The 18877-nt window shown below is 43.2% G+C and overlaps 1 protein-coding gene across 6 annotated transcripts in view; it reads left to right on the forward strand.

Annotated features, from left to right (window-relative positions):
- The window catches only part of Cadm1 (cell adhesion molecule 1), a 322424-nt gene that overhangs the window by 245339 nt on the left and 58208 nt on the right, over positions 1-18877 (forward strand). For all 6 annotated transcript variants that reach the window (XM_021171380.2, XM_021171384.1, XM_029481674.1 and 3 more), the window contains exons 2-3: positions 11675-11821; positions 13403-13555. In XM_021171380.2, coding sequence (XP_021027039.1) covers positions 11675-11821; positions 13403-13555 — 300 coding nt within the window. The remainder of the gene's footprint in view (positions 1-11674; positions 11822-13402; positions 13556-18877) is intronic.

Genomic DNA, 18877 nt, shown 5'->3' on the forward strand with positions numbered 1-18877 from the left:
GTTATTTGTATAATGGCACCAATTTGGATCGTTACTGTGCATCTCTGCCTGACATGGGCTTGGCACCGGGCAATCAGCAAGCGTGAGCATGGAATCTGGAAGGAAAGCTCCTTGCGCTGCTGCCTCTCTCCTTACGAGATCCTATCATCAGACTCTGGCTGAGCACAGCTCCCTGGGTCCAGCGTGTTTCCTTCAGACTTAGCTGAGAACGGCTGTTCAAGCACCCAGAGGTTTAAATCCTAAGCCACCTACCACCCGCTTGCTGACTGGCAGATGATATAGTGAATAACTCACCAATAAGGGCCAATTTTCCAGCTAAGAAATTGTTGTTTCGTGTAATAGTCCAAAGCTGCTTGGGTTCCTGGTAGGAGGTGTAAGCTGAGTGGTGAGCATTCTATGCATGGTGATTATCGTGGATTTACAGCTGTGTCTCGAGCAAACCACAGTACGCACACTTGGGATGCTCTAGAATAAGAATACGAAACATCTCTCGCCTTGCGTCTCCCCGTTTTCTGTGTCTGGAGTTATGCCATTTGAAGCTGACATTCACTTGGAGTCCAAATCTGATGTGCTCCAACTGATAGCCATACTTGCTTGTCCTGACTTCTCTAAGCTTTAAATTTGGAAGGTTTTCAGTAGCTCTTGTTGGCAGGGAAAAAAATGAACAGAAGAGATACGAGGAGAGACTGCTATTACAGTGATATTTTGGTCACATAGGCTGTCGATACTAATGAATGCCCTTGAAGCAGGTACTGTAAATGCCTGAACCTGGGGCCGAGCTGCTGAGCCTGGATCAGTCTGCAGAATGGCTGTCTCCTCCTTAAATACTAAAGACCTGATTAGTGGCCTCTGGCTATGGCACTGGTTTTATCAGTATCGCATATTGGAGCCTGGATTGCTGATGGATGGACAGCATGGCTCCACATTCCTGTCTGTGCTGGGCATGCTGTTTAGTTTTATTCCTGAGTCATAAATGAGATGTTGCAGAGTGTTCCATTAGTTCCCGCCATTCTTGTAGCATCATAAAATGCAATGTCCTTTTAGCTACTTCCCTGATACACTGGAATGGTTAGTACCAGCAGATCGAGGGTTAAACAGACTAGATCAGGTCCAAACACTTCTTAGTTTCCTTGTGGGTATGTGGGGTACAGTCAGAAGACAACAAACCACATGGGAGTAGAGTGGGGTTTAAATGAGATCACAGAGAATTTAAAAAACATCATACCTAGTACGTTGAAAAAGAAGAACCTTAAAAATAAATTAGCTTTGGTTTTCATGCAGAGGACTTGAATTATGGCCCCTCTAGATAATAGTGGGAGTTGTCCTGATGCTAAAAAATTAATAGTAACAAGCACTTTAGAAAATCATTTGGCAGTTTTGCCTCTAGACATAAAGAATAGCCGCTACTTCCCTTTTCTTCTGTATATTTGTAGAATTACAGTTCCTTGCAATAACCTTGTGGTTTTAAATATCTTACACTAATTGTTAATCTTTTAACCCCCGAGAGGCAAACATAAAGAGGAAAAGAAAACTCAGCTTTTACTGAGTTGAAGCGAAAAGCGACAAAAGTTCAATCATGGTACCTTTTATCAAAGGGAAAGTGATACTGTGTCGGGGTTGGAAAGCAGAGCATATGCATGGGCCATCTCCATTGAGACTGGAGGCTGGAGTTCTACAGAAATTCAATTTAAAGAATTTTGTTGAGGCGTAACTGGTAGGAGCAAGTGCTGAGCGGTGTCTGTCTCTGCTGTGCCTGCTGCTTAGGGGGACTGGAAAGGCATGTTTCAGTGCCACTGACTGCAGCGGGCAGCCATGTCCATGCTCCTAAAGTTTGTGCTTTTGATTTAGTTAGGAAGTTTTAACATAGAATCTGTGTAGCTCAGTCATGGCTATTGTTGTGCATATACTAAATAGTTGGCCACAGAGTTCTGGGCAAGAGAAAAATCTGTATAGTAACAACAAAACCTAATGCTTGTGCTTTGGGGTGACTGCCAAGTGTTGTAACAAGTGATTTGGATCTCGGTCATACAAACCCTTTGTCTCCCTGTAGCTTCAGAAAGTGGAGCTAGTTCTGATACCTCAATTGAAGCAGCCATTTCCTGTCATCTCAGACTTTAGCTGATCTGGGGGCCCAAGTCACAACCCCATAGGGTGTGCTCCATCCACTCTCAGCTGCCTGATACACCACTCATCCCTTTAGTGTGATCCCCTCCCCCCAGCCCCCTCGTGCTGTGCTTTTGGACAGCAGGGCTTGCTCGGCCACTGTCACTCTGCAGAACCGTCACTTAGCAGTCCCAGGGAACAGAATATATCTTATTATCAGTTCATTAGGAAAGTGGCTGACACAGACGATCAACAGTTGGCCTTCAGCACAGCTCCACTTTGTCTGGGAGAAGCATAATGCATTTCGAAATGCTGGCATAGCAGCCAGCCTTGAGTTGGACTGAGGCAGCTCCATCTAACACTGTCCTTTCTTCTTTCGCCATAAACGCGCATCGCAGAATCGAGCCCATTGAGGGGAAAGCATTTGCTCTGCCAACACAATTAGTTTTATAAAAAGCCTCTGTCTTCAGATTGTTCTTCCCCAAAGTCCAAGTTGGATGACTGTGGTTATTTTTTAATTAATATTTTTAAGAGCCTCCCTCCTTCTCCCAAGAGCCTCTAAGCAGATTTAACAGGCTTAAAGGGACTCTTTCACAAGGTAACTTCAATGCCATCTCCCAAGCAAATAAAACTCCATTTGAGGGTTCTGTTTTTCCCCATCTCTTTTTAAAATTTTCCATAAAGCCTACCCAGTGGGGGGAGTTTTTCTTCAGGGTTAGGCAGTATTCTCTCCAAACAACAACAACAAAATACATTATCTTGTTGCTGAAGGATGGAGCCATGCAAACTGTCCAGCAGGAGCGGGAGTGGAGGGAGTCTGTGCTCCTTCCCATCCAGCGTGAACAGCAGCAGGATTCAGCAATCACTAGTAATCCTTCTGGTTTATTTTTATATTCTCATTTCGTTTGTTGCTGTCAGTTTCTTTGATTCTTGCATTTTAATTGAAAAGCTAATTCAGACCTTTGGCTTTCACGACTGGTACCACTCCATAGATACATTCCGTGTGGTGGCTCACACCTCCTCCTTTTGGGGGATCAGACGAGCTTAGACCTTAAGCGTCATAATTGGCTTGGCCTTTTTAGTGGTGAAGGCCTTGATTAGGAAGTTATTGAATCTGGAGTCTTTCAAAGGGAAGAAAGCTAATGTGATGGTTGGGATTGAAACTGCACAGACACGCATGCTCTGTAACTACTTCCTTTGTCACTCACTTCCTTGAAAAGAGTTTTCATGTGTCTTTGCACAAAAGAGATGCCCATTCCATGTAAATTCAGCTTGTACTGTACTTGACCCCAGTTCTTCAGCCTCCATGCTGAAAACCAATAAAGGAAACGGTAAAAATAGCGAGGTGTGTGTTCATTTTTAAAGTTGAGACTCTGGTCACCTTTAGTTTGGCATGGTATAAGGATCAGTCCCCTGGGAGGGAAAAGCAGAAATAACTCTTCTTGTAGCTGAGATTAAAGAGTTTCATGGGGGCAAGAAAAACTTTACATAATTCCTTACAGTAACTTTTCTCCTATTTTAAAACCAGACTACTTTGCAGTCTGTAAGGTCAGGGTAGAATTATCAAAAATCTCTTCACTCTGGAAGATGTGTTGGCCTTAGATCTGTGGAAACCCCCGGTGCTAGGGCTGTGAAGGAGACATCTTGCTGTGCTGTTTCATAGCTCCCTCCACCCCAAGGAACTTCAAAATACAAGGGAGACAGGAGAGGCGAGATTTACAGAATCGGACCTTTGTGTCCCTTGGTGTGGCTGATGCTCAGGAAGACCTGAGCTGCATCCACTGTGGCAGCCACCTGCATGAGCATCTGTATTCTCTCCTGTGCTTCCTTCCCTTGCATTGTGGAGTCAAAGGTGAAATTCCATCTTTAACCCCCGTGTGGTTGTCTGAGCTGTGATTAATGAAGTAGATGTGACTCCCGGCACAGCTTTCAGAGGGTGGGTGGGAGAAAGATGAAATTTCAGCCTTAAAGAAAACAAAAACAAAAGCAAAATAAACATAAACCAGGCCTCTTGCTTAATACAGCTTTTAAAATTAATATCCATTTTCGAATGCCAAGAAAACAAAGGGGATTTCTCAGAAGTGTATGCAGCTTGCCACAATAGGCCTTAATTGGTGTCAAGGAGATGTTGGGATGAACGAGGAAATGCCCATTTAGCTGATAAAGACTGAAAAGTGGAACCTTGTTATGAGCTGTCATCTCAGCATGTATTTAAACTATAGCAAAACTGAAACATATTTGCCATATAGATCATAATGACTCCAAAGGAGCCATTATACTCTATTATGTAATTACATAATCAAAGCATGCATAGTAATCAGCTTTTGGAATTCAATGCTAATCAAACATACCTATACTATGTGTTTAAGCTAAAATAGAGAGCGTTAATTTGCCATTAGTCAACTAAACAAGAATGTGTATACAGAATATTCATGAATAGCTTAATGTTGTGTCAGATACTTTTTGTTTTGTATGCAGGGGAAATCAACAATTATAATCGAAGAAAAACCAGCACCAAGGATGAATACTCTTTAGCTCGCCGTTCAGAAATCTGCCTCACCTTTTACTGATTGTCAAAGGAGATTAGCGTAAATTCAATATTTTTTTCCTTCTATAAGCTCAAATGATGCAACAGTAATTATAGAACAGTAGATGCTTAGGAGGGTCTGGGCACCTGCGTGCATAGGACACAACTTAGAACTACTAGCTGAAAACATAGCAAAGCCTTCGGAACTGCAGCAAAATTGGAGCCTATATTGCTTTTATAATTAGAAACACATCAATGCATGTTATTTAGAAAGAGGTGAGCAGAGTCACTCCTTGAGGACTCTGTGACAGGTTATCTGGCCTGTCCTCTTGGAGACATTGGTGCTTGCCCTGGAGTTTCTGCCCAGGGTCTAGCTCTGTCAAGAAGAATTGCTCTTGGAAGTTTCTTTGAATAAAGAAGGTGGTACCGAGTGTTTGGACCAGCGTCAGAAATCTTTGCCGTTTCAGTTACTGTTGGTCTGTAAGCTCATGGTCACAGTTGTTTTGACCGTTATAAAGCCAGGACTGGTCCTTGGAGCAGACAGTCTCAACACTCCCATTTCACTTTGGGAGACAGAAAAACATGGATAAGGATCAAAAAGGTTAACAGAAGCTTTGTAAACCATAGATGGGTTGATTGCTTTTGATTTTGAATAAATATTCAAGTATTCATGTACCTTCCTTAAAAATAAAAGATTGTATTTGTTTTGAAGAGGTCATCTCCTTAACCTTTAATCCCCCAGTGATGGAACTCTCTGTTGGGACTCGGCTTTTGCTGTCTCTCATCAGTATGTGGCCGACTCAGAATGTTACTGTCATGTTTAAATGGGACTGAATTCTTTCATCAAAAGCTTTCGTGGCTTGAACTTCAAATAATTTATTTTCAAATTACTTTTACTGTAATTCTTATTAATTCAAATAGGTTTCTGATTTGATATAAAACTCTGTAAATGTAGGGAACAGTTTAATGAATTGAAAGATAGGATTGAGTCTTTTAAAGGAAATGTACAAAATATGCTGACAATAATTGCTTAGATAGAAATCAAATCTTAATGGCTTTGTTAATGATTTGTAGCACACAGTGTGTTTACGTTGACTTGAGGGAACGTATGTAGTAAGATTTCTCCCTCTGGGTTTCAACAGAATCATTCATTTCTTTTCCTGGAACATACTCATCTCTGTTCTGGCTCTAGAAAACTTTAGCTGAAACTGCAGCGCCTTTGCCTTTCATAATAGCTTCACTTGGTCAGGATGGGCTGTCTTCTTCTGAGTTAGGTACATCTTTAACAGGGTAGTAAAAATAGGATCCAATAGAAGGGAACATGGCCGACAAACCAGGGCAAGCTTCAGGTGACATGGGGCACCCATAATAGTCAAAAATAAGGTTTCCAAAGTCATGCAGGTGTTTTGTTTCTTTGATAGTTTCAAACTTTGATGCCTCTTGGAGAATAAGAGTGTATAACCCTGAGACTTTGACTGCTACAAAGCTTCCAGAATTGGGCCTGAAGAGATGGTGGGAAAGAGTGTGTGCTGGTCAAGCCTGAGGACCTGAGTCTGAACCTTCATTGTGGACATCAAAGCTGGGTGTGGCTACTCCTGTCTATAGCCTAGTGTGGGGCGACTAGAGAGACAGGCAGTCCTACGGGCTCACTGACCACGAGGCTAGCAAAAATACCATGAGCTCCCAGGTCCAATAGGAACCCTGGTATTCAGGAAGTGGGGTAGAGGGGCAGAGCAGGGCACACCCCCCCCCCCATCCTGCATTGGCTTCTACACCTGCTTGCACTGGCTCCTGTTCCCGTACACAGAATTTCAGAAGGACACTTTCAAGGACTGTAGTACAGGTTTTTAAGTGTTCACTGAGTTTGTCATCATTAGCATGGGTTTTCTGTTAGCCTTCTGCATTTGGGACTTGAGTGCCTCCTGTTTGGACAGTAACCCTGCCAAGTTAATGTTGGGGGTTCAGCTTTTCCTAGAGCAGGGATGTGGACAGAGTTTCTCTAATATGATTTAGCTGATGGGGGAGCAGCCCAGGGGCTTTATGTGTTGCTCCATTGGGCAAGCCGCCCGCCCAGTTAAGTGTCACAGTACCTGGTCCCCCTCTGTGTGTGTGGGTAGGTGGCAGTTGCCATAGCTGCCACCACATAAGCTGAAGTCTGTTTTAACTCTGACTTATCCTTTTATTATGGGCTGGACTGGGGAGCCTCCCCCAGTATGAATGAAGAGTTTTATTTGTTAACAGCCAGGCAGCAAGGGCGAGAGCTTTGAGCAAGCACTGGCAAATGCCCACCGTGCTGTAGTAATAAAGGCTTTCTCTGGGGGCAGAGAGTGCTGAGTGCAGAAAGGAGGAGGAGGAGGCAGCAGTAAACAGGTATTTTACATTCAGGACGGCTTCTCTCTCATCTTGAAGTGTGTAATTGTGTTCAGGATAAATTATGGAAATAAAAAAAAATCACAAGTTGCTCATAAGGAAATAACCCTCTTTAAAAACAAGTAAATTTTTCAAGACAGAGCCCAAAGGGCCTTAGCAACCAGTTCTGAAATATTGGCTGGTAAGCAGGGTGTGTGTGTGTGTGTGTGTGTGTGTGTTGGGGGTGGGGAGTGTTCCAGAACCAGGTTCTAACACCAATTCAGCTCACCCACTTAGTGGAACTGGACCAGGCAACTTCCTTCCCTAAGTCAGACTCTGCAGTCCAATCTTTATGGCAGAGGCAGTGAAACAGGATAAGCCTGGAGATGGGGAAGCAGTCCAGCACTGGGGACACCTTAGTTCTCCATCCTGTTTCTCACTTCCAGTTCTGGCGTTGAGATCCTGTCACTTGTCACTTCCATAAGGACAAACTGTTGATTGAATAGACTCGATTGAGTTCAGCATTTTATACAATGCCATCTAAAGGGAGAGTATAAAAATACGGGGTTTGAGAAAAGTATCTCAAACAATTATATTAACTGGAAAGAGCTAATAAGGAATTTATGTCCCTATACCACTCCTAACAAGGTGCTATTATGGCCACTGGTAGCCATCAGAGTAAGTTTCACCTTTTGTAGACAATAAGCTTTCTTGCCATTGTCTGTCTAAGAAATGTCTGGTTTAATGGAAGGTGCTTGCTCAGGGATCAAGGGCTCTCTTTGATTCTCAGATTTGTTTTGGGGAATTACAGAGCAACTCTGAAAGTTAGTCAATGTGGTGGGGCATGTCTGTAATCCTAGTACACTTAACAGTGAAGAAAGGCTAGCCTATGCTGCATAGCTAGTAGCAGACCAGCCAGAGGCACAGAGCAAGACTGGCTGGAAAAACAAACTACAGGGCTATCATGATGGAACAGTGAGCAAAGGCTGGGAGCCCACATGGTAGAAGGAAATAACTGACTCCAGAAAGCCATCCTCTGACCTCCACACGTGCACATGTGCACATGCGCACACGAATAGATACATAGAACTATGTTAAGGAAAATAGAAAACAAAAGGTCTGAAATTTATAGGAAACAGCCCTATATCACAATAACTTCTTATATAAATTAAAACTCAGCTTGATTCTGTCTCCCAAACTTCATCCAAATATACCAATTAGTGGTCAAAAATGTCTACACACGCCAGCCACTGCTCTACCCTTAAAGTAAATTACCTGGCTGTTAACAGCCTCATTTAATCGCTAGATATTCTACCTGTTTGATTTCTGTTCCCCAGAACGTGTACTGTTCCTTCCTTGACAGTATGTCAGCTAATTGAGTTTTAGAAAACTCTGAAGGATTTTTTAATGCAGTCTTTAAAAAAGATACGGAGGTGCTTGTTTCTCTCCTGCTACACATGAGATTGCATTTTGTGACAACCTAATTGTCTCAACACCCATTTCAAGGGGGAAATTTATCAAGTCCTAGTATGTACCTTTTCTTTTGGAAGACATATTTGAGGATGTGAGCAGAAATTATTTTTACATAAAGGCTTCAGGCAGTAGAGTACTGACATATATACTGTATTTTCCTTGCTGTCACTCAAGTCCTTTGCCTCAAATAAATAGGTCATTATTATCCCACTGCAGCCATCTATGGTGCCTCAAAGTATAGGGCTCTGTTTAATATAACTGTCATCTAGCTGACCCGGATAATTTATTGGTGGTTTTTAAAGAATGGCATCCTTGGGCCACCACCATCAACCAAAGCACTTTGATTCTTTCAGCCAAATATTTCATTATCACATAATTTTTTTTGTATTGATAGTACAACCATATTAGCATAGCTAGAAGTTGACATGTCTCTGAGACACTGGGTTTCTGGTTGGTTTTAATTAAAAAATAATAAGTCCGTGATGTTAACATCACATAACAACGTCACCACGTGTCTTCAGAGCAGCGCAGCAAAGGCAGAAGTTTACAGATGGCCAAAGTTTACCCGAGTGACTTGTTCTGTAGTGACATGGTAAACAGGCTGGACATGTAATACCCCCATTTTCAGGCATGTGTAGTGTGTGTTATAAACAACTTTGACTTGATGTTGTCACTATTTTTGTTTTTAAAATGCAAAACCATGCTCCACTCTTTGACTTCCATCCCCCGTGCATGCAGGCTACTATGAATATAATGAAGGTGCCTCCTCTCAGAATATACTGGCCTTAGGGCTTCCATGAAGGGCTAAAATTAAAGCCAAGTTATTTCCACAGAAACTGTCTTATTAGACCAGGATTAAATTAGAGGCAACTTTAAGTCTCGGAAGCTTCGGAGTAGTAGTTGGTATCCAAAGGGGTTGATGCCTGTTGGCTCACAGACTCTGCAAGTGGACCTTCTGTGGGTTGAAGAATCTTGTTTGTGTTGCTAATAAACTCCCCGAAGATAGAAGAAATCCCTGCCTGCCCCCAAAAGGTCTTGTTTGGTGTCCTCATCTCCTAAAGGCAAGCCCATGGTTTAACACTGCTTTATCCTCACACTATACAGTGTCATTTTCCATAATTTCCTCGGTTAGGTCTCCCAGCAAACACGCAGTGTCTGGTGTCCTGCTTTCTAGTCACTTTTGTGCAGTACCATCAGATCCACCTGGCAGAGCTGGCTCAGTTGGCAGGAATTTCTGTCACCTTGTTCTTACTTGTACCTTGGAATAGCCCATCCCTTCATGCTGGCTTCTGTATTCTGTGTTTACCACAGGAATCACAGGACAAACAATAAACCCCCAGTTGCTTTTCCTGATCACCTTTCACTTTGCTGTTGGTCTGTAACAGCCTTCAGCCCCTAGAAGCTTCCCCAGGACAGTCTGCCTCCCTCCTGCTACACAGGCCAGTGTCCTCACAACGGGGTCATTCTCTGGGGTCACAGAGCTCAGGGTCAAGGTTCACTGGGGTTTTCTCTGCAAGCACCAGGCATTCTGTTTATCTGTGTCCCTAATCATGTCTCCTTATTCTTCTGGTTTCCTCTCTTCTAATCCTCTGTCAGGCAGCTGGTCTATTTCTAGGTGGATTTGGCTTTGAGCCATCTTAGACACCCCATCACACTTCCCCCACTGTGTCCTGCCAAGGAAGGATCCTTCAGAAGGAATGTGATCGCAGGTGGAAATCCTCCATTTATTCTAATTGTACCTCTGTTTATGCTGCCTCGATATTTTTTTAAAAGTAGCATTTATCTTTGACCTTTGCTTCTTGATGTGACAACATTTCTTCAAGAAGTGAAGAAGCCACCCTAAGCTGATACATCCCGGCTACACAGAGAGCTCCTACAGAGCAGGAATCCTTAGCCTGCGTTCTTGTATTTACTACCCCCACACATGACAATGGCTTAGTACCTGTGGGGATTTGGAGGTCTAGAGAAATGAGGAGGGTGATGTGGTGATGGAGGTGGTGGTGGTGGAGGTGATGATGATGATGGTGATGGTGTTGATAGTGCTAGCAGTTACCATCTGTTCGGTTTGACAGGAAGCTAGACACAGTGCTAACTGCTTTGTGTGTATGACAACTCTGTGGGATAGCTGTTAATCACTGCCCCCATTTTGTAGATGGGAAACTGGCTCAGGGACTTTACATAAATTTCCTGATATAAGAGCAGTCTGTTTTTCCACCTTCGTGACTGACTGTTACATCTGCTGCCTGTAAATACACCTTTTGCTTGGGAAGTAGAGATTTGGTGTCTGTTTTACCCGCATCTCAGCTTCTTAAAGGCTAGGAGAGTGTCCCAGACTTCCCTGTCCCCTGCTATGCCAACCACAGAATCAAACACATCACAATTCCTTATCTTCTGCTTCTAAATTGAACTTCTGCCTTGTGCTGTGGATCTTTTTCACACATTTAGGAGATGCTCTGGCTGCTGGAACAAATCTTGATGCTGCAAACTAGAGCAGATACGGAGATAAGCCTTGTATCAGTGGAGCTGAAAGCTCTCACATTTTGACATGTTCTGGAAATTTGTTCACAGCTGAAGGGGTGATCTGCAGGGAGGGCAGTGAGCTGGGGGCTGTCTTGCACTTTGGGTGAGTTATGAAGGTGTATTTGTAAGAGCTGAATCAGACTCTCAACCGTAGGCCTTCTGCATCTTACTGAAGTCCCAAAGAGTTATAGGTAGTTTGGTCCTCACGCTCATACAGGACAAAATGGACTGCCTGCGCATTGGGAATGTCAGCATCTGCTAACTAGACAAGGCCATTAAATGAGTCTTCCTGTTTCTGCTTCAGTAATTGACCCATGAGTTTAGCTCGGATCAAGGACATGTGGTCTAAGCTTGGCCATACCTTCTGTGTTTTAGATGGGAGAGCTTCCATGTTCATAGCAGCTAGTACTCTGATCTTTCTGGTTCCACCTCAGCACACTGTGGGGCAGTTCAAAATACTGGAGGTTGGGACACCAGCACTACTTCCTTTCTTAGAGCCACATCAGTTCCAAGTTTCATTGTATCTCGGCCTAGATCTCCCTTAGTTTGACTCATTTTGTGAACAGGAGAAAAGTATTTAGGGCCATATCAGATGTTAGTTTTGTAATGCGTTTCTCACTTCGTTTGTGCTTTAATGGAGCTCTTGGACCAAAATGTAACTGATGGGACTTCCATCTGACCTTTCTTTCTCTTTTCTTAAAGGTGATGGACAGAATCTGTTTACTAAAGACGTGACAGTGATTGAAGGAGAAGTGGCAACCATCAGCTGCCAGGTCAATAAGAGTGATGACTCAGTGATCCAGCTCCTGAACCCCAACAGGCAGACCATTTACTTCAGGGACTTCAGGCGTAAGTCTCTGTCCACTGGATTAGACCGCAACTTTTGTTTACCTATGTGTTGTCTTGATAAAGAGATTGCCAAGGCCACCTCTTTCTAATTTAATGTTAGATGCTTAAAGTTTAGTCAATTCTTGAGAGAGAAGAAGAGACGGGCAATCATAATCTTTCTACTTAATAGAAACCTTGAATGGTCCCCTTTAAAAGTCTTACTTTGCAATAGGAATTGATTGTAGTAATTCAAGGTGAATTGCAATCGAGTCCCAAATACTTAGCTGACACAAACAACTCAAATAGGGTTCAGCAAGGAAAATATAGCATTCTGATAGGGAATCTGTTTGGTTTAAAGAGTGGTGTTTCTAAGGCAATCTATACCTGTAATGACAGGACCACAGCTTTCACCACAACCTCTGCTGTACAGAGATAGCCATACGCTGAATTCCATTTAAATGCAATTTAACAAAAGCCAGCCTTTGAAACTGAATTGTATATGACACCAAAGGCTCATGCTGTTGCCATGGCTTGGCAAGACACCTCACTGAAGCAAGTATCATCATGCCTGTTTTGGGCTACTTGGCCTCCTGTCCCTCCTAGTATTTTGGGCCATCCTGTGGGAAAAGTTGATAAACAAGGAACATTTAAAGGTCTCAAGAAGGGCCCATGACATGTCTGAAGTGCTTGTCCCAAGCCTGACCTCCTGAGTTCCAGTCCAAAACCCACCTGGTGGGAGAAGAGTGCCTCTCCACAGGGTGGTCCCGTTTCACATGCATGTGGTACTAACAGCTTTTGCTAAATGAAGAAGACTTTGAAAAAGACTTCTCATATTAAACAAGAAGCCCACACACAGGACTTTGTGACGGTTCTAATTTCCTCTTGTGGGGTTTGATCAGTTGTCCACTGTGAGGTGGACATGCCTAAAAAGCTATGTAACCAGCTACAGCCTCTAAAGGGCCCTCCCACCCAATTCATGTCCCCTAAATTCAGATGCAGCCAAGTTAAACGGTCTTCTAAAACATGTTTAAAACTGATATTTTACATTTTGCTTTGAAATTACTTTTTTTGTTTTTTTTGTTTTTTTTAGTTTTCTTTCATAATTTGGACCACCTTGTTTTTGTTGTTTGTTTCATTGTTGTTATTGGTTTTGTTCCTTTGTTTTTGACTTTGCATTTGCATTATAAAAGTACTTTTGTTTCTGAACCTCTGTCCTCCCAGCCTGCTCCTTCCTTCCCACTTCACTTTGCCTGTTTCTAATAGGAAACTGTAAACAGTAGTGTTGAAGAGGCACAGTGCCTGGAATTGCCCCAAGTAGGGTGGCGGTGGTGCTGTGTGTATGTATGTGTGTGTGTGTGTGTGTGTGTGTGTGTGTTTGTGTATGTGTATGTGTATGCCTAAGTTTCCTTAGGTCACCAGGGTTGTGTGTCTGCATGCAGCTACTGCAGAAGCTTAACATAGTACCATACAGATACAGAAAGACAGAAATTGTTTCCATTCTGTGGCTGTCTTTCTAGCATCTGACGTTTTCCTTTGCCTCGTTAAGGAAAGTAGATTGCCGGTCATCTTGTGCACAATCACTGACTGTGTTCTGTTTCACAGCTTTGAAGGACAGCAGGTTTCAGCTGCTGAATTTTTCTAGCAGTGAACTCAAAGTGTCACTGACGAATGTCTCAATCTCGGATGAAGGGAGATACTTCTGCCAGCTCTACACGGACCCCCCACAGGAGAGCTACACCACCATCACAGTCCTGGGTAAGACGTGGTTGTTAGTCCCAGAGCCAGTGGGGTTGCTCGGGCTACCAAGTGGCCTCCAGTAGCAAGGAAGGGGTTAAGAGTGGGTCTCGCTGCTGCAACTTGTTGGAGGGAGAATCACCGCCCATCTTGCTGAATTTAAAAAATAGCCCATTTTACCAAATGCTCTCAGGGGTAGCAATCAGCTGTCTGTATAGACTCCACCTGCTCTTGGGTTTCAGCCCTGAGGCTTCGGAAGCAAAGATCAACAAAGTTAGAGCCCTCAAAAGAGTCACTCACCACATGAAATGGCATCAGTTTTAACTACCCTGAATTTTTTGGGTTGTTTTTTTTTTTTTTTTTCCCTTCTGAGCATAAGAGGGGAAGATGGGCTCCCAGATCTACAGCCACGACAAAGCTGAGCTGTCCTGTGATGATGCTCCGTCTAACAGGCATCCTCATGTGAATGTGGTCCATCTTATTTTCTTTGGCTCTATTATTCTGTCACCCTATTTATTACTGATAGCCCAGATTGTCGTGCTACAGAGCAGAAAGTCACACCCAAGGACACCAGGTTCCTTGTCACCAGGTGCAGGCGTCAACATGAAGCAACTGAGAGCAGGGAACAGCAGAGAACTGTTGGCAGGCTGAGAGGTCGCCGCCACTGATTGACCATTGTCATTAGTGGTCCCCATATTGTGCTTTTCACTGAAATCCCGGTGGCCAGCCTGGTAGGTTTGTACTTTGATACGGTCAGCAGGTATTTCTCTGCTAAAGGGTCTGAGTCTGTCACAGTTTACACAGACATATACTCTGGTTCATAACACTGCAGAGTGAGGCCAAAGCTCTGGTTTACCCCTTCGGGAAGATGATGAATCAATCTATTTGAGGCAGCAGGCTGTAACTTTTGGTGTAATGATGTGAAGATTAAAGAAGAAAGTAGATATAAAGGACACTTTCACTAGATGTGTGCACACACATGTATTTATGAACATGCATATTGAACTGCTTCCTCGTTACTTCATTTAAACACAGCTGTAAAGGGAAAAATAGTTTTAATTCACTAAGCCAAAGTGTGTGCCCAAAGCCTGTGTATATTTTTGATATGACCAATTTTGCTTTTAGAAAGTCGGCCCTAATGTCTGGCCACACAGTTCCTAGCATGGTCTGTGTATAGCTTTCATTTGTATGTCACTTCCTGATGCCGTCTGTAGGAGATCTGCATGGAAAGTTCTGGGAAGAGTATTTTGCTATTGTGCAGATGAACTAAACTTACCAGGAGGCCCTTAAGGTTTTCCACTTCTGCTTGTCCACAAGTATGTGAATAGACCTTTGTGAATTCAAGGGTGCGCAGTGACCATCTAAATTTGAGCTGCCATCACTTGCAGCATCTCTGCAGGAGTGACGGCAGGGAAACACGACGTACCCGTGACAGTTTTGAGTTTTCAGAATGGTTTTTACTGCCTGGGCTTTAGGTTTCAATCTTTTAATTTCATAGAAACTCTGCCAAGGTTACAAAGCACACAATAAGAATTAGAAATCTGAGGACCTGGGGAGATAGCTCAGTTCGTGAAAGAACCTGACTTCAGTCCTTAGGATCGAGACGTGATAGCGTGCTTTTATAGTTCACACATTAAATAGGCAGGGGAATGGTCCCTGGGGCAGGTCTGCCTCTCGAATCTATTTAGAGAATCGTGAGCCAGTGAGAGACTTGTCTGCATAAACAAGGTAGCTAGTACCAGAGGAACAATGTCTGAGGTCTCGGCTCCACATCGATAGATGCACATGTGCACATGTATGTGTTGAACATGGACATGTGAACACACACACGCCCAGCAATTCCATGTTTCAGGACATCTCTGGAGTTTAACATTTGGTCTTCGGGAACACAACTTTGGGACCATTGTGAAGACATTGCTATCTGTCAGTTGTCAGTGTCTCAGTCACTGGGCTGGACCAGTTCAACTGTGCAAGTACCCTGTGCTTAGAGTCAGCTACCCACATGTAGGCTTCTGAGTGGCATCGTGCCTGTAATCCATTTGAGGTCTCATTATTCTAGAAGTAATAGGTTCCTGCTTGTATTTCATTGAAGCATTAACTTAAGTGTACTTGAGAGGAATACTCGTCAGTGTTCTTTTGGGGGATATTATGCATTCTTTTAGTATTCTTCCCACTGAAGTTACTGTAGGATTCCTTGACAGAGCGAAATTGTTGTCATCAGTGTGAGAGTCTTTCCTATTCCAGAATCTGACAATTTCCACTGATACACATTCAAGCCTTCCCCCTAAGGTTTAGAGTTTTCGATTTTGTAATGAATGGAGAATGATGGATTAGCATCCCTGGTTCTCTGAATAGGACTCCATATGTACTTACACAGCTGTCCAAACCCCTCCATAGGTTGAAGATGTGCATTTTAGTGCATATGACTATTAGCTATTTGACGCATTCAACAAAAACTTTAGCATAGTTATAAGATACAAAAATGACTGTTAATGTTTTCTATGCTATTGCATTGTGTTTAGATCTCATCCATGTGTAAACCAAAAACCCTTCTGTGATGGTTTCTGTATGCCTTATGGGACTTTCATTCAGTCCTTCCACTTGTGACAGGTTCCTGTCCTTATCCACACACACAATATAGGACTCTTTATACTCCTTATATTCCATTCTTAAGAGGAGATAAACAGGAGAGAGAAGCCACTGTGCCAAGATGAATACACTTACTGTAGTCGTGGCTAACATTACTACAGCCCTATCCTCCTAAGATCAGTGCTCACTCATGAGGCTCCTGGAACAGGAGAACCTAATTATTTTAAAGGGTCTTAGAGTGAGGTTTCACATACTGATCAGCTTTAAGTCTCCTCTTTTGTAGTAATTAATGTGACTCATCTTGATATTGCTGATTTTTTTTTCAATGTTGTAGGCGTAATGTTTATAATTAGCACTCTTATAGGCTTGAGGTTAGCTAACAGGAACCTTGACATTCGGGGCTGTATTCCCCGTGTGTGATTTTACTCAGGGTTTCCTCTGCGTGCTCCTTCTCAGACAGGTCTGTGCTTGTCCCCACTGATGGCTGTAGGCGGTTCGGACCGGCTGTTTGTATCTGTTTAGTGGATCGTGTATATGTGTTCTGGCTAGCAACAGTTTGAATTCATTTTTCTAGAATGGATTCCATACTTTACCTCTTTTGTATTAGAATAGACATTGTGAAATCAGGATGGAGTTAAGGAGAAAAGTGGGATAGGATTAATAGGCCAAAATACATTTTTCTTCTCCAACCCTCTGCTTTCGGAAAGGCAAATTTAAATCACCTGATCTATATTGTCCCAATTCTTCATTGCTCTTTAAAAGTCCAAGAAATTTAGACTTCTGTGAGTGTATCTAGCTCAAACTAAGTAAGAATTTATCCACAGAGGGGGAAAGTCCGAGAGATGTGTCTTTTTAGCACCAAACAAGATACAAATAGTCAAACCTTACACTTGTAACTAGACAGCCCCACCCCCACTTGCTCTTTCCTCCTCTGATCTCAGCCGAGAGGAGCAACACTGCTCATAACTCTGAGAAAACTACTTCTGGGCTTGGGGACATCACTGGGCTACTGCTTCTCAAAACGATGACCTCAGCGACACGCAAGCCCATTGTGTGTGTACACAGGGTGTGCTTTCTGGCTTTTGGAGTTTTCCACACAATTCCCTTGGCTTAAGGTAAAGAAGATGCCAGCTGCACAGGAGGGTAACCCTGGGAACCAGAAATATGCAATTACTCTGAAGGTCATAGGGACAGACAGTGGACCATTTACAGCAGAGGTGAAGGGCACACAGCTAAGACCAGCGGTGGAGAAAGCCAGAGATGAACTTTAACCACCTATCAAGCTTTCAGCCCCCAAACCAAAGTGGAAAGATGCTAGTCATCTTGTCTGTCCTGTACACCTGTCTGTTTTTATCTCCTTCCTTTGATCCTGAACTCCTCCATTCCCCTCCCCATCTTCTCTCCTACCCAGTTCCCCCTCCATGTGCCTCTTACGACATTTTATTCCCTCTTCAAAGTGAGATTCAGGCATCTTCGCTTGTGCCTTCTTCTTGTTTAGATTCTTTGGATCTATAGAGTGTAGCATAGATATATTTTATGGCTAATATCCACTTATACGTGAGTACATACCATGTATGTCCTTTGGGTACTGGGTTACCTCACTCAGGATGATATTCTCAAGATGCATCCATTTGCCTGCAAAATTCATGATGTCTTTGTTTTTAATAGTTGAATAACATTCCGTTGTGTAGATGGAACACATTTTCTTTATCCACTCTTCAGTTGAGGGATATCTAGGTTGTTTCCAGTTTCTGGCTATTACTGCTATGAACATAATTGAGCAAGTGTCCTTGTGAGATGGTGAAGCATCTTTTGGGTATAATTCCATCTTATGTTGGTCAGAGTGGCTAAGATCAAAAACTAAAATGATAGCACATGCTGGTGAGTATGTGGAACAAGAGAAACACTCCTCCTTTGCTAGTAAGAATACAAACTTGGACAACCACTTTGGAAATTAATTTGGCGGTTTCTCAGAAAACTAGGAATAGTTCTATCTCAAGACTCAGCTACATCACTTCTGAATGTCTACCCAAAAGATGTTTCACCATCCCACAAAGACACTTGCTCAACTCTTTCCTTACTTTGAATTAGCAGACATTTTTGGTGATGTGAAAGGAACAGATACAATCTTTAAGACCACATAGAGGCAGTAAAAGTTTTCCCCCAAGAGCTGCCACTGGCGATTGTTACAGCTTGAACGTGAATTGTCTGTTAAGACTTTATGTGTTTATGCTGTTTCACGAGCTGCCATGCTTTGGGAAAGTGGTTAGATCCTGAGGTCTCCCACCTAATCAGCGTATTCATCGTGCAGTACTGATAATATGATAGCCTCTGTGAGAGAGTGGCGGGGGCCTCCCTGAAAGCAGTGTCCATGGGGCGCATGTCCTTGGAGCTACATCTTCCTGCTCTGGCCCTTCTAGGTCCGTTCTCCTTGCTTCCTTTCTGCCATGACATGAGCAGCCTCATCCTCTACTCGGCTTCATCACTGTGCAGCTATGGGCCCCAAAACAGAGCACAGGACTTCTGAAATGATGTGCTGAAAGGAACAGTCACCCTTAGGAAAAGTAACTCGGAAAGAAATGAGTAGGCAGGGAAGGCCATAAGAGGCATCCGGGCAGGAGTTTTGATGTGTCATCAGACCTACCATAAAAAAGTGAGAGAAGCCGGGCGTGGTGGCGCACGCCTTTAATCCCAGCACTTGGGAGGCAGAGGCAGGTGGATTTCTGAGTTCGAGGCCAGCCTGGTCTACAAAGT

This window comes from Mus caroli, chromosome 9, assembly GCF_900094665.2.
Source record: "Mus caroli chromosome 9, CAROLI_EIJ_v1.1, whole genome shotgun sequence".
Classification (NCBI taxonomy): Eukaryota; Metazoa; Chordata; class Mammalia; order Rodentia; family Muridae; genus Mus; species Mus caroli.